Genomic DNA, 17,396 nt, shown 5'->3' with positions numbered 1-17,396 from the left:
CGTGTGCCTCCCTCTTCAGAAAACGTGTCATGTGAGCATATCCATGTCGAGACATACACACCTCACTCATGACTCACGGATATGTTTTCACTCATAATCCACAAGACGCTCTGAGGACCTTATTGTCGGACTTTTCTCAATCAATATTCATCGACGTCTCTTTGGAACAACCACATCCATCACTGCAATCAGCATCTCCATTATCGGACTTTGATTAGCACATATTTATTCATTAACACTTCATGGATTTTAATTGTAATGGGCATCGCAACGTGTCAACATAATCCATAAATTCTTGTATTACTGCATTGTTTTTATTCAAACTTTTAAGCTGTGACCTCGATATACTGTAAATAAATACAGACAACATATCATTTAATGCTTTCACTCAAAGAAGAGGCGAAGACGAGATCTGCTCATGTGGCAAAATGGCACTGAAATATGAAACATACTGGAATCAAAACATTTGTTTTGTGTCGCAGATAAAACACGACTTGAAGTGAACTTTTCACTTCTGCCATGACAGCGAGCTAGACAAGTCACCTGTGACGCTATTTACGATTATCCCAATACAAATTTACCACAATCGTAAAAATAATCTGATATCGTCTCATCCCAGGAAGGAGTGTGAATCTGGTGTTAGCTCAGTGAGAAGGAATTTCATTTATTACAGCAGAAAATGGCAAAATATGTCTGCGGTATAGAAGTTCAAAAAGGAAACCGAGAGCAGAGAGGTGAGGAGACGGCGTGGGCCTCCGATGATCCCACACATGCAGACGAGCCTGCACGCCGTCTGCTTCCAGCTCTACGACTGAAGACGCGTCTCCAGCTCTACGACTGAAGACTCGTCTCCAGCTCTAGGACTGAAGACGCGTCTCCAGCTCTAGGTCTGAAGACGCGTCTCCAGCTCTAGGACTGAAGACGCGTCTCCAGCTCTACGACTGAAGACGCGTCTCCAGCTCTACGACTGAAGACTCGTCTCCAGCTCTACGACTGAAGACGCGTCTCCAGCTCTAGGTCTGAAGACGCGTCTCCAGCTCTAGGTCTGAAGACGCGTCTCCAGCTCTAGGTCTGAAGACGCGTCTCCAGCTCTAGGACTGAAGACGCGTCTCCAGCTCCACGACTGAAGACATGTGTCCAACTCTAGGACTGAAGACGCGTCTCCAGCTCTAGGTCTGAAGACGCGTCTCCAGCTCCACGACTGAAGACATGTGTCCAACTCTAGGACTGAAGACGCGTCTCCAGCTCTAGGACTGAAGACGCGTCTCCAGCTCTAGGACTGAAGACACGTCTCCAGCTCTAGGACTGAAGACACGTCTCCAGCTCCACGACTGAACCGAAGCAGACGGCGTGCCAAAGAGAGGGAGAATGTGCCAAACGTGCCGCGGCTCTGAGAAAAGCAAAGTGTCACATGATGTCTGATATGGTCACAGTCACAGTTTACAGGAACTTCTTAACATCCAAGACAGGGACATTTCAACCCGAGCCCCTCCTCCTTCCAGTCAGTCACGACCGCTCCGGTTTGAAAACTTTTATTTGTCTAAACTTTTTCGGGAAAGCCATTTCACACATTCCATACACGGTGGTCACATAAGTGAATCACAGCATCGGCTCGGGCACATGCTGTAGAGTTTATGTTGTTTTCTACACCGCTGCTGAGTGAGTGATGACTCAACAACCTCTGTAGATCCAACGCCGCCCAGAGGCACAATGGAAGCCGGCCAAACGTTTCACAACTCGCTGCATTCATTCTGTACAGATGGTACATTCATCATATGGCTCGTTGTGTGTGTGCATACTTGTGAGTAACGATATGTACTGCTTGTGCTCTGTATAACATTTAAAACACATTAGTCACCCCGTCCGAGTCAACACATTCCCAAGTGGCAAGTAAAGTTGAGGAGACGCTGCTGCGATCCGAGCAGCTCGGTACGAGTGTTTTCACGCGAGCGGCGTGTTGACCGCCGCCGCCGGTGACGACGTGATGTAATACTTACAGTCTGTCGTTTTACTGCAGCGTAGTAACACTGAGTTTATTTACAGGCTTGTTTGTGTGCTTAAAGGGAGAGTTTGAACGTTTTGGGAATATGCTCAGAGATGCCACTCACGTCCAGAAAATATGAAGCTGTGGCCGGGAGGCTGTTAGATTAGCTTAGCTTAGCATAACACATGGAAACAAAGGGAAATAGCTAGCCAGGCTGTGTTTGTAGTTTAACCTTTTGGACTGAGCTAGCTGTTCCCCCCATGTCTCCAGTCTGTATGCATGTCGTTGCATGTTCTCTGGGATTCAGAGCATGAAGCCGCAGTAGCGATATCGTGGAGTTGTGGCGAATGCTGGCTAGCGAGTGGAAGCTGCACTGCTCTGTACTCATACAGCGGTTACGAAGGCGTCCTTACGGAACTGTTCCCCCCTCAGGTGAACACTATGAGCTCTTTCAACACTTTTGTCATTGTTTGTGCTTTTAGCGCTGTTAGCTGCGAGCCACCGGCTCAGCCGTTGCCATGTTGCGAGGCAATCGATATGATTTGGATCCTGTACTGAGCAGCTTTTAATGCGATATTTACAACCACAACCATCATAGTAATGTGAGTCAGCTAGTCTGTGATGTGAGTCTCCACATGGATCCCGTGAGAGTACGATGTACCGTTATAGCCTATCACGTTTGTAACAGAATGCTTTGCGCTCCACTCCGTACTGTCCATGTGTGGCGAACCGTTTGTCTTGTTCACAGTCTCTCTGGTGGACGCTGCACGACTCACGGTGGCGGCGCGCTGCTACCCCCAAACCCCAGATCCAGGCCTGTCGAGCACTTACACACAGCCCAATCCAAATGGTGTTAATTCAACACCCCCGCAAAATGGACCTGATAATTACCGCCTTTTACAGAGCCGGTCTGCTCACACTGAAAAGCCCACAATAGGACTCAGCTTAGAGCTGGGCTGAATGTGCTAAATAAGCTAATGAAATCCACCCACAAGACACAAGCCGGCACGACGAGAACCTTTATAGCTGTGAAACTCGGCCAAGCTGGGAGGGTGTTAGCTCTATCTGTTTTGTTTGTTTGTCTGTTTGACAGCCCACGGCGTAGCGCCAGGGGGGCCTGGTGGTCCGGCAAAGGTTAGGTGTCAGCGTGGAGTGCATAAAATAATAGATAGCAGAACGAGAGTAAGAGGGAGGAGGAAACGGGAGCGAGGGAGAGACTGAGGGCAGGAAGTGTGGGTGGCCGGGTAGGTGGTTTTGGCAACGCAGAATGGACTTCTTCGTATTACTTCTGGTAAAACAAAAATCAGCCTTTTTTTTGTAATGGCACTCCCCCATTCAGTGAGCAGCACCGCGTTGTAAAACATGCTGCACTGAGGTCAGCGTGTGGAGCGGACCACCATATCAGCCTTTAAGAGCAGCATGTGGTGAGGTGCACCAGCACTTCTGCACTGAAACACAACAGATAGGACGTAATAGCAGCCAGTGTGTGTGTGTGTGTGTGTGTGTGTGTGTGTGTGTGTGTGTGTGTGTGTGTGTGTGTGTGTGTGTGTGTGTGTGTGTGTGTTGGTGTGTGTGTGTGTGTGTGTGTGTGTGTTGGTGTGTGTGTGTGTGTGTGTGTGTGTGTGTGTGTGTGTGTGTTGGTGTGTGTGTGTGTGTGTGTGTGTGTGTGTGTGTGGTGTGTGTGTGTGTGTGTGTGTGTGTGTACAGTACACAGTCGATGAATACCAGATGCAGGCATTTCCTTTGTTGGTGCAAGCAAGTTTAGAACTTGCCAAATCGCCCTGCTCTCCTCCCACAGGGTTGAATACTTCCACACACACACTCACACACACTCACACACACTCACACACACACACACACTCGCCAGATTCCCTGCCCACTAATCCTCCTCCATCCGAGGCTTTGGGGTAGCCGGAGCTGCAGGCCGATTCGATCTTGGCTGGTGCTCCTCTCCTTTTCTGTCTCCTGTTGTCTTCCTGTTCTCCACCCTTTGGTCCTTGCACTCTCTCTCTCTCTCTCTTGCTTAATTAGTTTATTTTTCTCCATCTGTTTTTTTTATCCACAAACAAGCACATCTTTTCCTCAAGAGATCCCTTATACTCTCTCTCTCTCTTTTTCTACTCATTGCTGTCTTTTACTTCCCGCTGTTGTTTTCTTTGCAGCAGCGTATCTGCACGCTACAAGCATTTTGTTCCCGACGTGCAGTTATCTAATCACTGATAGCAAAGGTCATTTCGGGTCACATGACCGGGAGCTGGCAGGTTGCACGGAGAGTTGATCTCATCTGTGACGTCGGGGCCGAGGAGAGCTCAGCGGCCTTCTCCCTATCACATTCTTAAAATAGCCCTCCGTCCCCGCTGACGACGTCATCCATTCCCGTCTCCCCCCCCCTCCTTCTCTGGCTATCTCACCCTCTCTCTCCTCACCCCCACCCTTTGCCCTCTCACTGTTTGTGCTTGATAACAGCAGTAATTCCATAAAAAAGAGTTCATTGCACTTCATACTGATTGCTCCCTAGCAGGCTGAAAGTGAATACATGTCTCATAAAAATAACAATAAGGGGGAAAAAATGTAAAAACATGTACATGAATGCGACTTCCGAGGCCAGCCACTTGCCCAGCACAACAAAAATAGATCCAAGCGTTGAAATGCCACAGTCGTTTCCAAGAAGATGTTCTTTTTGGATACGGAAAACAAACGGCGGGCGGAGTAACGTGAAGTCACGCAGGCAGGCTGACCCGTCTGTATCTATATAACTAAGGATCAAAGGCGAGGCTTCGATTTGCACCCCGTCCACAAGCAAGGTGCTGTTTACTCTGCGTTGACAGCTCCTCCCGCCCACGCCACCGACATCCTGCTGCCGTCACACACCAATCAGGCCGTCATCATCAATATATGTCAACCTAAGCAGCATTAGAAACAGTTTGACTCTCACCATGAGGCATCTCTGGTGCTCATGCTAGTGCTATTGTTTATGAAAAAACAGATGTTGACCGTCAAAAATGCCAAACTTGAGGCCTCAAAGCCCACAATCCAGCGGGGGACGGAGCGATGACTCCTTGTGATTCCAGTCAGGATCTAAACTATCGCCCACCAAATTACTCCCGAAGGGTTCAGGAGAACATTCGGACGTGCGGCCCGGAGGAGCCGGGGAATCGAACCGCTGATCCTCCGATTAGAAGCACGTTGCTAAAGAGACACTAACTCATCAGCACTCTTTCATTTGCTTTATTCATGCCTCATTCTGTATCGGCTTTCTGACACCGTCAGGGAGCCTTTTACAAATAGCCGCTCAGAAACCAGAGGATCACGACAACAGACGAAACTCTGGCCGTCTGTCAGCCCCGAGCTGCTGCTCAGCACGCATCGACGCCAAGCACTGAAGGATAAACCAGATGTTTAACCAACGTCAATGCGACAGCTTCACCAGCCTTTGGCCTATGTTTGGTCACGTCTATTCTTTCTATCCGGCGTTACTTGATACAGCCAGTCTGCCAACTATGAGTCCAAACTTAATTAGTCAGAATGTCTATTTATAGAGGACCAGCTGACGTGTTGACTGCTTGTTAATGTGATGCCAGCACAAAAGCAAGAATGTGGACGGAAATGTGAAAGAATTGGACATTTCTCGGCGCGTCGGTCATGATGTTGTGACAGTTCAGAGTGATTCCAGACTATAAATGGGGGGTTGAGGCACTAATGCACGGCTACATCGTGTGTCATCATAAAATAAAATATTATGTCAGGCAGTGTCCGTCAGCAGAGCGGGTTAATTCAGTCTCTGACCTTTGTGGACGAACGTCTGTCACGGATTGCAGCTCATGCACGGCGTTGTGAGACTTTCCACTTACGCCGTTCAGTGTGCTAATCAGGGTTGGAAATAATTACAAACCCAGTCAGTCTCAATCCACATGATGATAGTAATCAGCATTATCACGGAGCCCTTCGAAAGGAACCTTTACGCTTCTCGGTTTGATGACATCATCACTGAGATCACTCACATTCCCAACACTTTGACTCTGTCCGTGGCAATTAACAAACACAATTAGTGGCTTTGCTTCCCTCAAGCTTGTATTGTTGATGATCACCATGATGTCAGCAACGATCCGTGATTCTTGACCCCCGAATAGTGAGCAGACAGCATACTAATGATTAACCTGCTGGTTAGTCATGTGGTGCTGCATCAGCGTGCTGAATGGAGTCTCTTCAGGCATGCTTGTTTTTGACATTTCCCAGCATTTGGTTGGAATCATGTGTGTATTTGTTTGATTTGCTCAGTTCATACTTATAGTAGCTGAACCCTTTCACTTTGTTTATCAGCTGACGAGACTCGGGAACGTAGCTTGTGTTTCCTCGGGTCTTGTAGCTTTTATTCCCTGACAAATGGCCTGTAACGCGCTGCACTGCTACGTTCACGGGGTCACGGGGTCACGGGGTTAACGTTACTGCTGTGCAGTCATATCGGAGGAGTTCCTAAAATCACAACTATTCCTTTAACATATTTGAAATGTGTGGATCTTTGAAAGCTGCGTTCTGATTGAACATAACAACCATAAATAGTTGCATAGAATTGAATGAATTTACGTCGCGTTGCTTTCATAGTGGAATCCATATGTGACCTTTTCAGGCCTGTTTAAATGGTACTTTCTATTTGGAGTCATGGAACAACCCCACCTCCCAGGCCTTCCACGTGTGGAAGCAGTCAGGAGCTGCATTCAGAGGATGTCTGACCTGGGCTGAACTCCTGTCAAACACAAGGATACCCGCTCTGTTTGGTCCGACAGGGTAACGTTGAGTTACAACGCTGCCCGGATGCCGTGAGACTGGAACATCCAAAGTGGAAGAGAGAGAGGGATCATTCCATGGAAATCTACAGGGCATTCTCTCCTTTTGTAGACAAGACAGCCGACTGCAGCGTATCATCTGTCAGATATGTTTGTCGAGATAAAGATCAGTCCCTGGTTGACAGAATGGATCATTACGACACTGACGGCCGCAGCGTGGATGTTCTTAACATGTAGGGATGGGACGAGATTGGGATAAAAAACACCAACAATAACTTCATCCTGGTGAATTTCTGTCAGAGGGATAATCTCGTCACAAGAATACACAAATACTCCTAGAAATGTATTTATTTACCATTTATTTCTGCAGGGAGACTTTATGATTCATGACCATCTTATTGAAAATTATTTGATTGTTTTCAAGTGATACCATATGCCATTTCAAGAGTATTAAGTATATTTTGATGATTATCATTCTAATATCACAAATCGAACTTATGTTGGCCGGGATCATCGTGACATTTTCATACCGTCCAGTGTTGAGAGCCCTGCAGGTGATCTCCTATACTTTCTTAGTATGCCAAAGGGACTCGTTGACCATTAGAAGCCCTTGCTGAACCCTTGGGTGCTGGACCCTTGGGTGCTAGGCCACCGGGTGTCAGAGCTGTCGAGGGAGATATTTCTGCCTGTGTCGGGTGTCGTATGTGGAAACTAGCTGCTGGAATTGTTCCTATCGTGCGACTATGAAGTTGTGACGAGGTGTCAGTCACAGGGATTAAAGAGGGGAGCAGTGTGCCCCGTGTGATTACATTTCTGGGCTTTAGCTATGCAGCTCAACATTACTATGACATTTTGCTTCCCCACATTTCTTCTTCTTAAATACAACACAGTAATAAGGAAGCACTTTGGTCACATGATTTCACCACAAAGGTAGCGCCTTTATTCGTCTTAACTGCGATGGATTACATTGAATTTCTGAGGAAGTTCTCCCGGCGTGCGTTCAACGATGATGAAATTCTCATTGCATAAGTGGTGATGTAATATTCAGAATATACAGAGAGAGAGTGCAACCTCACCAATTCTGTCCTTTTCAGTGTCATGTGTGTGCGACTCCACAGCTTGGTGCAGTTATCTCCTTCACCCACCTGCTTACAGGAAACGTGATATCAGCGCTGAGATTTCACCAAATTCTGCGTCAATTGGGAAAAACTGGTGGCAAAAACAGATACGATGACACAACGGTTTCAACGCGACCCGGAGGTGCTCATCTGGTGTTATTTACACCACGTCTCAATTCCTCTTCCCACTTGTTGTGGTTGAGCTTGTGTCTACACAAACACACACATTACAGAGCCCTCACCTGCTAACCGTGCAATTAAAAAGGTCAACATATACCCGAGGAAGTGCTCTCGTGGGTCCTCACGTGCCCAGGCACATCCAGCAGATGTTGTGGAAACCAGAGCGGAGCTCAACCCAGCCGAAGGCTAACGTCTCCAGGAAAGAGTGTGTGAGTCCCGGCAGGCAGAACAACACACTCTGATCACATGGGACGAGAGATCGGAGGAGGCGAGGGGAAAGAGTGCACGGCCTCGAGGACGGGGGAAATTACATTCATCCAAAAGAGATGACGAACGCCCGCGGAAGCACAGTGGAGCAATCAGACGTCATCGGCGCTGAGCGTCCTTGTTTGGGAAGAGTCAAGTGTCTGTGCCTGGATTAGCATCGATCAGCTGGTGCTACTGTTAGCCTTGGTTCCAGCTGTCAGACCCCCCCCCCCCCCCTCACGAGTAGGCATGGGACGATATGAAAAGTTAATATCTCGTTTATTTTGGCCAATAATAATAGATATTATCCCAATAATCATGAAAAATGCTTTAAAATGGCACTAAAACACACTGGAATCGTTTTGCTAAGAACCAAATATTTTATTGACACAACTCTTCATTGTGAACACGCTATTTAGTGAAAAGCGAAGACAATGTTAAATAAGATGATCATGAATCATGTCCGACTCAGTGTTACCTAACCCCAACATAAAATGATGTGTCTGAACACTCATTTAATTCATTTCTATTCTTTCACCCTGAATCATCTGCAGAGGTACGATTCCATCTGGTGGACGAGAACCCAACAAACCGGGTCTGGAATCACGGATTTACAGCTCACACCTCTGAGTGGTACGCTCCGCTTTGACGTTAACGTAGGTAGAGATCTCCCACTGAGAAACAGATCATGTTTAGTCATATGCCTCATGACTAAACATGGATCTGCACACACACACACACCGTCAGCAGGCCGTGAAATCTCAAGCTGCTCTCGTCGCACATCCTTGAAGCATGAAGCGTCCACGTGTGCGTGGCTTGACCTCGTCTTACCTCATAACATGTCACACTCCCATTTCTGAACTGTTGGGTCCCACCCTGCGATGCACTGCTCTGAACCTGCCATGTGACACCTCCAGCTGGAATGCCAAACAGTCACAATGTCTGCCAGCAGCTTCCATATTTTACACATCCGTCCAGGGCCAAAGTCAGCCTCGCGTCATCCGTTTCTTTATTCAGTCTTTCTTCAAGGGAAGATTTCATTCGGCTTTCAGCTACTGCTTCCTCTAGTTTTCATTTATCTGCACATTGTTGCATGAAACCTCTGAAATCTACTAATAACAGCCTTGAATTTACAATTTAAAAAGAAGCAAGAGTGGATGTTTTTCTTTGTGCATCTCTACCCGCATGGCCCATGTTCTCAACACAACTCGTCACAAACGAAGACTGCTTTTAAATAACAGATTCATTTCCATTTGTTTCATTGTTGGGGGTAGAGACGGTGTAGGTGGTAGTACGCCATCCACATGCATGCACACTGGAACTAAGCTTGGAGATGAGGATCGTGGCAATTGTGTTTTAAAGCGGCTGCTCATATCTGCGTGAATATGCATAGACACGCGCATGAAAGCACTCTTCTCCTCCTCTCCCACAAAAAAACCCTCCCGGTGCAATGATTACCTGCCTTGCCACTCTGGGCCGTTTGCCGTTCCCACAGAGCTGATTATCTCGGCCCTCCAGCAGGCTGTGTTTGCAGCTTTGCAGGTTTTTTTCTCCCGAATGCCCACACGGCTATTTGTGGAAATGTTACCTAGCTGGCACAGGCTGCAATCTGTGTGTGTGTGTGTGTGTGTGTGTGTGTGTGTGTGTGTGTGTGTGTGTGTGTGTGTGTGTGTGTGTGTGTGTGTGTGTGTGTGTGTGTGTGTGTGTGTGGTGGGCGTTGGCTGTAAGAATGGAGGGATGGATGACATAAACAGGGCAGAGTGGTGGGAGGCTGGTGTCAGAGCCGTACTCCTACTACCAGGCTGGATGCAGTATCTGACAGCTGACTGAGAGTCTGCAGCCCCCCCCTTCACCAAAAGGTCACCACTACAATCAGCTCCACTGATGCCTCTCTTTCCCCCCCTCGCCTCTGGCCAAGTGATGCACACAGGGTGGAAAACGTACTTTAAACAGCAGGAAAAGGAGTCTGCGTTTCCGTGCGACATCCGCGGCCTATTAAAGTTCCAAGCACACGGCGGATGATACGTGTAATGTTGATGCACCTCGGCGTGTCAAAAAACTGCCATCCCCCCAAAGTCGTAGCCGGCTCATTACTCAAGCATTAAAAGAAACGTTTCAGATCTTTAATTCCCTCTCAGTTCCGCCTCGAGTCTCTAATTTGCCTTCACACATCAGCTCCCGCCTGGGAAATAGTTTCTCTACCATCAAGAATGGCAATTCAAAATATTCAACACGTCACGAGACGAAGACGTTACGGCTCATTGCAGAGTCGCTGATTGATTTGATTGGACATGACATAACTTCCCGTAAATGTGATATCTACGTTGTGATCTCGTACGTCTGTTTTCACAACAAATCAGTCTCATAATGCCTCATCTGTCACTCCCCCGTCTTTATGCGTAACAGCCTTATTATTCACCTGTTACGACGTTTTATCTCTCACATAATGGTGCCTGGTAAATTAACAGGTCTCCCAAAGCCGTCAGCTGCATGAATTATCACGAACACGAGGAGTGAAATGTCAACGGGGTGACGTGAAGAGTCTCCCGTGATTTCACCGGGCTAACGAGAGCACGGATGTTAGAAGAGATGAAGAGGATTTCGGTCGAGTGTCCACTCAGAGACTCGTTAGAGGTTAAAACGACGCCGGCCTTGATCCACGCTGCCGAGGGGCGGGACTATCAAGGAGCTATGCGTCTACAGCCACGCTAGCTGCAGCCCGCGGCTCTCGGGGCGGTGCTAAATGCTAACATCATCATTTGTTTAAGTTTAGCATTGTTGCTTGCTAACATTTAACAAAAAACATCTATTTATATATAGATATTTATGTTACGTGGATCGCTGCCAAACCAAACGTTGACGATGAAGCATCTCGTCATTTAGTGTTGACGAACTGCTGCCATCCGACAGGCTCCATATTTTAAAGCTTTACATTGTTCAGCCGTGACACCAGAGACATTTACGATACGATGTATACACGACTCCACAATCATGTCAGAAGTGACATCATCCTAAATGAAGAGGATTCACACGGCCCGCTCTTTATTCTAGCGACGTAAATACAGCAGCCGCTTTCTGTTGGACTACATTTAAAGACCACACCACACGTCGTCATGCTAGGTGTCGCGTTGTTCATCATCGTGTTGTTCATCACATGGTTCATCGCCGGGTGCAGACGGTGCATTCTTATAATCACGCGGCCGTCCACGGGAGAGAAGACGGTGACTTGTCACCGGAGGTCTCGTTATTCCTGAAAGCCAACGAGTGGATTCTCAAGTCCTTTGTGGCTCCGACATCAGCAGCAGGACTCGGGTCAGACGGTTTGTCCGTGAGACATTTGCTTCATCAGGATGCGGCAGCTTGACAGTGGAGAAAAAAAAACGTGCAAAACACTGAAAAGATGAATTCAGTGATTCATCTCTGACTCATCGCTTTGTCGCTAAAACCGCACTCTTGACAATCCAATCCTCCGAAAAACTAAATGTGGACGCGCGACAGACTTGTTCCTCAATCATCAGTGTCTTCGTTTCCAGACAAGTGGGAACGTCTCGTTTTATATAATAGAGCTCCGTTTCAACATCCCCATCATAAAGCTGTGTGTGTGTTTTTTAATCTTTTATTAATGGATACTGACCCAAGTCGCTGTCTGCAGGTCTACACAGCTCAAGCCATCAGCTCATGCTTATAAACGCCTTCACTTGATTACAGAAGTATATTTGCTGACTGACTGGAAGAAGAAAAACTAAAGTGTTGGAAATGTCCTGCTTTGAAGTTATAGAGACAATACTGCTTCTTTTTAAAAAACAACCCAAGTGGCAGTCACGAGAGCTTTCTGTGTAAACACAGATACTCTCACTGTGCTCACACTTGTTAAAAAGGCCCTCGAGAGCTTTGACATTCAAAGTCGACTGGTTGTGGTTTCAGCTCCGAAAAGCCTCAAGTCGGCACGTGAATGAGGTCAGCGCCTCCTGGAGAGAGTCTGAGCTGAAACCTGCGGTTATGAAACATGAGAAAGACCCAGTTTTCCACAGGATGGGCAGCAAAAGACTTTTCCTGGCTTTGTCACCGAGGCCTGAGGTCACTCATAACAAACCAGCGCTGCCAACAGTCAAATTTAAATAACTCCCAACCCACAAGTGGGGCTGAAGCAGTAAATGTGACTCAGCGTTTACCAGATACAGGAGCGGAGATAATCCAGAGAGAGATTACCCCCCCCTCCCTTTTTTTAATAGAGGAAGGAGGAGGAACTCACATCCAGCAGGGTGTTATGACGAATACAACAACAGTTCCTTCCCTGAAACTGAGGTTTGACGAGAAGCTCAAGTAGAAATGTGATCTCTGGAACGCTCTGGTGTGAAACATAGCCCGATATCTGCTGCCACCTAGTGGCCGAATCATTCACTACATAGCAAAACAAGACTAGCACAGGAGTTCCTTTTAATATATGGAGGTGTGTGCTGATTAGCATTACGTTGTTATGAATGAATTATACAACTCTCTGGGAATCAGTCGTCCCTTCGCGTGAGGGCCAGAGTTAAAGAAAAACACCACAAAGACTGAAAGTAGGTATTTCCTAATAAATTTATTTTTTAATTCTATCCACTGTACAAAGCAAGCACGGAATCCTCTGGACACGGACGTGACTGAGCTGGAACACAGATGGACGTTTCATTTCCATCAAACACAAAAGATTACCTAGAAGAGGGAGGGTGGGGAAAGAAACATTACCTCTAATTTCTTGTCAATATTTCAACTCTGTTAACTGGAAGCAAATGCATCATTCTCCTGTCCTAACTCAATGAACAGACATCTCTCTGATAATCACGGTGCAGCGGCCGAGCCGTCGTACCCAGGTCTACTCCAGAGCCTTGACGATGGCCTCGTTGGCCTCTATGTTGATCTGAACTTCCGCCCGCGCCGCCTCATCGGATGTGCCGGCCATGTCGGAATGGGCCTTCTCCAGGTTGGCCCTGGCAGCCTAAAAACAGACGGGAAAATTAAGTGTTTAACGATGAGAAAGCAAACAGGAAAGCAAATGATAAAGCCCACAATTCAGAATAGGTTTGTTGAAACATTAAGCCTCCTCATCACCTGTTATCCATCGTACTAAAAAGGCCTTGATTGATTTTTGGAAAGTCTGGACAGCACAAATCCTCAAGTCCTTTTTGGGGGTAACTAATGTCTTGTAAAAGTTTTTGTTAAAAAGCGACAAGGAGTGAAAAGTGGAGAGTAAGACGAGCAGAGAAAATCCCCTCTGCCTCTTTGCTCTGAAAGCTCCATTTGTCACAGTAGTGATTAGAAACGAGAAATGCCAAACATAGCTGGAAGTTAAAGGTCTCCCAGTAGGGATTTGACACATCTGCTATAACTCAACAGTGACTGACCTTTCCCTCCTTATTAACAGCGTGGGCCCATGTGCATTTTCAGCTCGGAGTGGAAGACGAGGGGGGAGGGGGAAAAAAACTAATTTACTGCTAAGAAGTCAACTTGACAGTGACACTGGCGCTGCCCGAGGTCAAAGAGACGCCTCCATAATGACACGGCCTAGCTTTAACAAGACTGACATTTAAACAAGGACTCGACATTGAAGTCCAACTGCAACGCTGATCGGATGGATCATCATCGGCTGGGAGGCGCTCATGAGCAGGGAGGGTCAACGTGACAGGAACCGATGCAGGCGATCGGACACTCACAGATTCCAGCATAAAGAATAGACTAAACCGCTGTAGATGCTGTAAAGACAACAGGCTGCTATCTGCTAGATGTTAACACACTTTCAAATGTTCCAAACAGGACAAAGATGACGCTTCTGTGAGCATTCAGTGTGTCTCAAGTGACTAAACGTCTCTCTGCACAGACAGAGAATGTACGTCACGTGTACTTTGAAGGGGAGATGCTATCAAGTTTGAACTGGTGATAAAAATGCGACATCACGTTATCACAACTATATCAAAAGGACAAATTCATCTTTTCACAAGTTCAGAACATTATAAAAGATACCTTCCTTGGTGATTAAGAAGGCTTCCCTTGTGATATCCTCAATCCGAGAGTTCAAGTTCAAAGGCTGTGTTCCCTGCTCGATAAATGCCACGCGTATCGATCCCTAGCATTTAAGGCCACCTCATTAAAAATACGTGCCATTAGAGCTTCATAACCCATTACAGTTTATAATAAGGAGATCAATGCCATTACCGTTTAAATCATTAAAGTAAATGCCGGGTTGCAGAAACGAGAGCACCTGGACAACATCTTCTATTTGACTTGGATTCATCTGCTGTTTGAGGTATTGTGTCCTCTCCCACTGTTCTGATTTTCTCATACAAATTATATTGAGTTGTTTCATCCTGATGATTGTTCAGGGCTCAACACTAACCTAACCAGGTTATCAGCTTTTGAATTTTAATCTCGAGTTTTATCAGTTAAATATGCCCACAAACTATTCCTGGTATATCAAATATCAGTCCGTCTGGGCTGGTTGCTTGTTCATCGGTTCTCTTCCTTTCATGTCAGTTTTCTGGGATTTGTGCCGACTCTTCTTCTGTGATCGACTCTTTAGCATTGCAGTCTTGGATTGTGGGTCCCTGAAGAGACCTACATCAGCTTTTCCATGTCTACTTTACAAACACCATGCCGTCTTGATTCCAGCAGAATCCCCTCTTTTCTAGGGCTGAAGGGACTGAGGTGCACCTTGTGCCGTTTGCTGTCCCCATTTTTTACATGTTGAGGGTTGCCACTGATGGCAACCAAAGGCCATGGATCGGTTGCCAATGGCAACCCTTACTGTCGAGCCCCGTGACATCTTCATGGACACAGAAGTGTCTTATGGGATCATCTTGTCCTCTTGTGTTTAAACAACACAAAATACCATATTTAATAGAATGTCATGGATAGTACACTGCATGTGAACTCCTGCTTTTCTTTTCATCATGACACTCTCTGGCAAACCTTTCATTATATGTATGTTTTGTCACATCAATATACAGTTTCCGCTCTATAAACTCCTCCTTTGTGAGAGTGAAGTAGGCTACACAAGAAGCACATCCATGCAGTCGTGCAGATATGGTTGAAAGACATCTATTACACTATGAATAAAAAATGATTTTCCATAATTAATAGAATAAAAATGATTTCAATAAATTAATTTATCTTGATATGGTCAAATCTACAATCCAAATTGATAATAACAGCGTTGGTATAAACTGTATCATGGCGTAAACGTGATGCTGCCCCACATTAGATGTTGACATTATACTCACAGCAACGTCCAGCTGGTCCAAAGCAACAGCCTCCTCAACTAGCAGCTGCACCGAAGAATCAGCGTTGACCGTTACCGACCCACTGCTCACTGCGTAAACACACACACACGCGACAATTAAACACACGCACGCAACAATGTTACCACACACCAAAATACAGTCATCTCGGCTGTTTTGTAACGATGATGCAGCGTGCGGTACAGAGCCAGGACATCTGTCACTGAGGGGTTGTTTCATCTACATGACTGTTTTCTGTGCTCAACATCTACTGTATTGCTGCTTGGTGTTATATATTTGTTGTTGGCGAGTGGTAAATTACCGCAGTAACCATAACAACCCTACAAAAACAGGGGAAACATGGGAAATATATCATTTTGTTAAAGGGCAACTAAAACATGCAACAAAATTCTGTGATACTCCATAACGGAAAAATGATCTAATCCCCTGACCTTCCCTGTCTGGAAAATACGTGTTAAAATTCCCTGATAGTCCAGAAATGTGAATATTATAGCTAGTTAGCTGATGGCTTTATAATGTGTAACAATGCATTACTGACTATTATTTGCGTCCACATAAACGGCACTCGGAGACATCAAGGCGTAGGAAATAATGTATTTTACAGCAGGAACATTAAGATGAGGCTCAGTCATGACTTGTAAAGTGAAACCCTACCGAAGTATTTGTCTGAGGAGCCGTCGTCGGTGAAGACGGTGACGACGCCGGGCCGGAGCACCTGCAGGGTGGGCACGTGGGCGGGCAGGATCCCGAACGCACCGGTGAGCGTGGGCACGTCCACCTGCTTCACACTGGCGTCTTTGAAAAACACCTGCAGGAGGTGAGACAGAGATGCATTCACTGACTTTCCCTGCAAGAGTTTCAACATGAACAACAGTGACCGACCAAAGAAGCTGCTACTCAACAGTAGTATGCAAAAGAAGTATTTCCATGTATTTCTGTATTTTGGGATGCTGTCTTATCCATGTATGTGTCTGAGAATTATCGTGTCTTTTCAGCAAAAAGTGCTATATAAGTCATATTAACTGTTAAACCTTTCCACTTTTCATGCAACATAATTCATTTTGTTGTTTCTTACAGGCTCAAATACACGAGCTGTGAGTAGACATGCAGTGTGTGTGTGTGTGTGTGTGTGTGTTAGTTAAAGAGTCTCAAGGTTATCCAACACTCCCACTGAGGTCTGAATGAGTTCATCTCCAGATCACGACACACATTCTGGGAACATGTGGACATTTTCTACACATTCGGTTAACCGATGGATCCGGTCAAGTTTACCTAGAGGACGGTGAATGACAGCTAGCTTGCCATCGTTAGCTAGCTCAGCTAAGTCACACCTGTTACCGACAGTTTAACCTACACGTATGCGTGCTTTTAATATCACATTTGCGTAACAATGCTGCGAATTAAAAGGAGCCCGGACTTGAACCGGTGCGTTTCGCCGAGGAGCCGACGTTAGCCGTCCATCTCGCAGTTAGCCGTCCGTTTAGGCCCGAGAAGCCTCGGCGCCGCGTTAGTTCGCTACCTGCGTCGGGGAGGCGAACGTGAAGGACATCTGCGGGGAACCGGAGACGGCCTCGGCGTAGGAGCGAGCCTGCCTCAGCACGGGCAGGGCTCGGCGGAGGAACCTCGCTGCCATCGCGTCGGGAGAGTCGGGCTTTATTCAGGCGCAGGAGAATGACACAGACCCGGGGCTCTGGCGTGCAGGCAGTCGGTGTGCGCTCGGTGGGACAAGGACGTTGGTAACCTACCCATAAGGCTTTGCGGTGGCGCAAAGGCTACAGGGTAGTGTAGTCATAACAGGCGTGAAGTCAAC

General features: G+C 46.7%; 1 protein-coding gene across 1 annotated transcript; it reads right to left on the bottom strand.

Moving 5' to 3' along the window:
* Nucleotides 1-12,874: 12,874 nt before the first annotated feature.
* On the bottom strand, nt 12,875-17,330 carry atp5f1d (ATP synthase F1 subunit delta). The gene is made up of 5 exons (XM_084011184.1): nt 17,106-17,330; nt 16,241-16,394; nt 15,569-15,657; nt 13,162-13,290; nt 12,875-13,007 (listed from the first exon to the last, which is right to left on the bottom strand). Exons 1-4 carry the CDS (start codon nt 17,217-17,219, stop codon nt 13,168-13,170), a joined length of 480 nt encoding a protein of 159 aa, XP_083867310.1. The 5' UTR covers nt 17,220-17,330; the 3' UTR covers nt 12,875-13,007; nt 13,162-13,167.
* Nucleotides 17,331-17,396: the final 66 nt, after the last annotated feature.

The sequence above is a fragment of the Eutrigla gurnardus genome (assembly GCF_963514095.1).
Source record: "Eutrigla gurnardus genome assembly, chromosome: 6".
In the NCBI taxonomy this organism is placed as follows: Eukaryota; Metazoa; Chordata; class Actinopteri; order Perciformes; family Triglidae; genus Eutrigla; species Eutrigla gurnardus.
The sequence above is the reverse complement of the archived record's forward strand: the minus strand, read 5'-3'. Positions and strand labels throughout refer to the sequence as shown.

Excerpts from the sequence above, each read along its gene's own strand:
- atp5f1d (XM_084011184.1), bottom strand. The coding sequence starts at position 17,219 with ATGGCAGCGAGGTTCCTCCGCCGAGCCCTGCCCGTGCTGAGGCAGGCT. Across the intron at positions 16,395-17,105 it reads CGTTCGCCTCCCCGACGCAG|GTGTTTTTCAAAGACGCCAG; the intron begins GTAGCGAACTAA and ends CACCTCCTGCAG. Across the intron at positions 15,658-16,240 it reads CTCCTCAGACAAATACTTCG|TGAGCAGTGGGTCGGTAACG; the intron begins GTAGGGTTTCAC and ends GTGTTTACGCAG.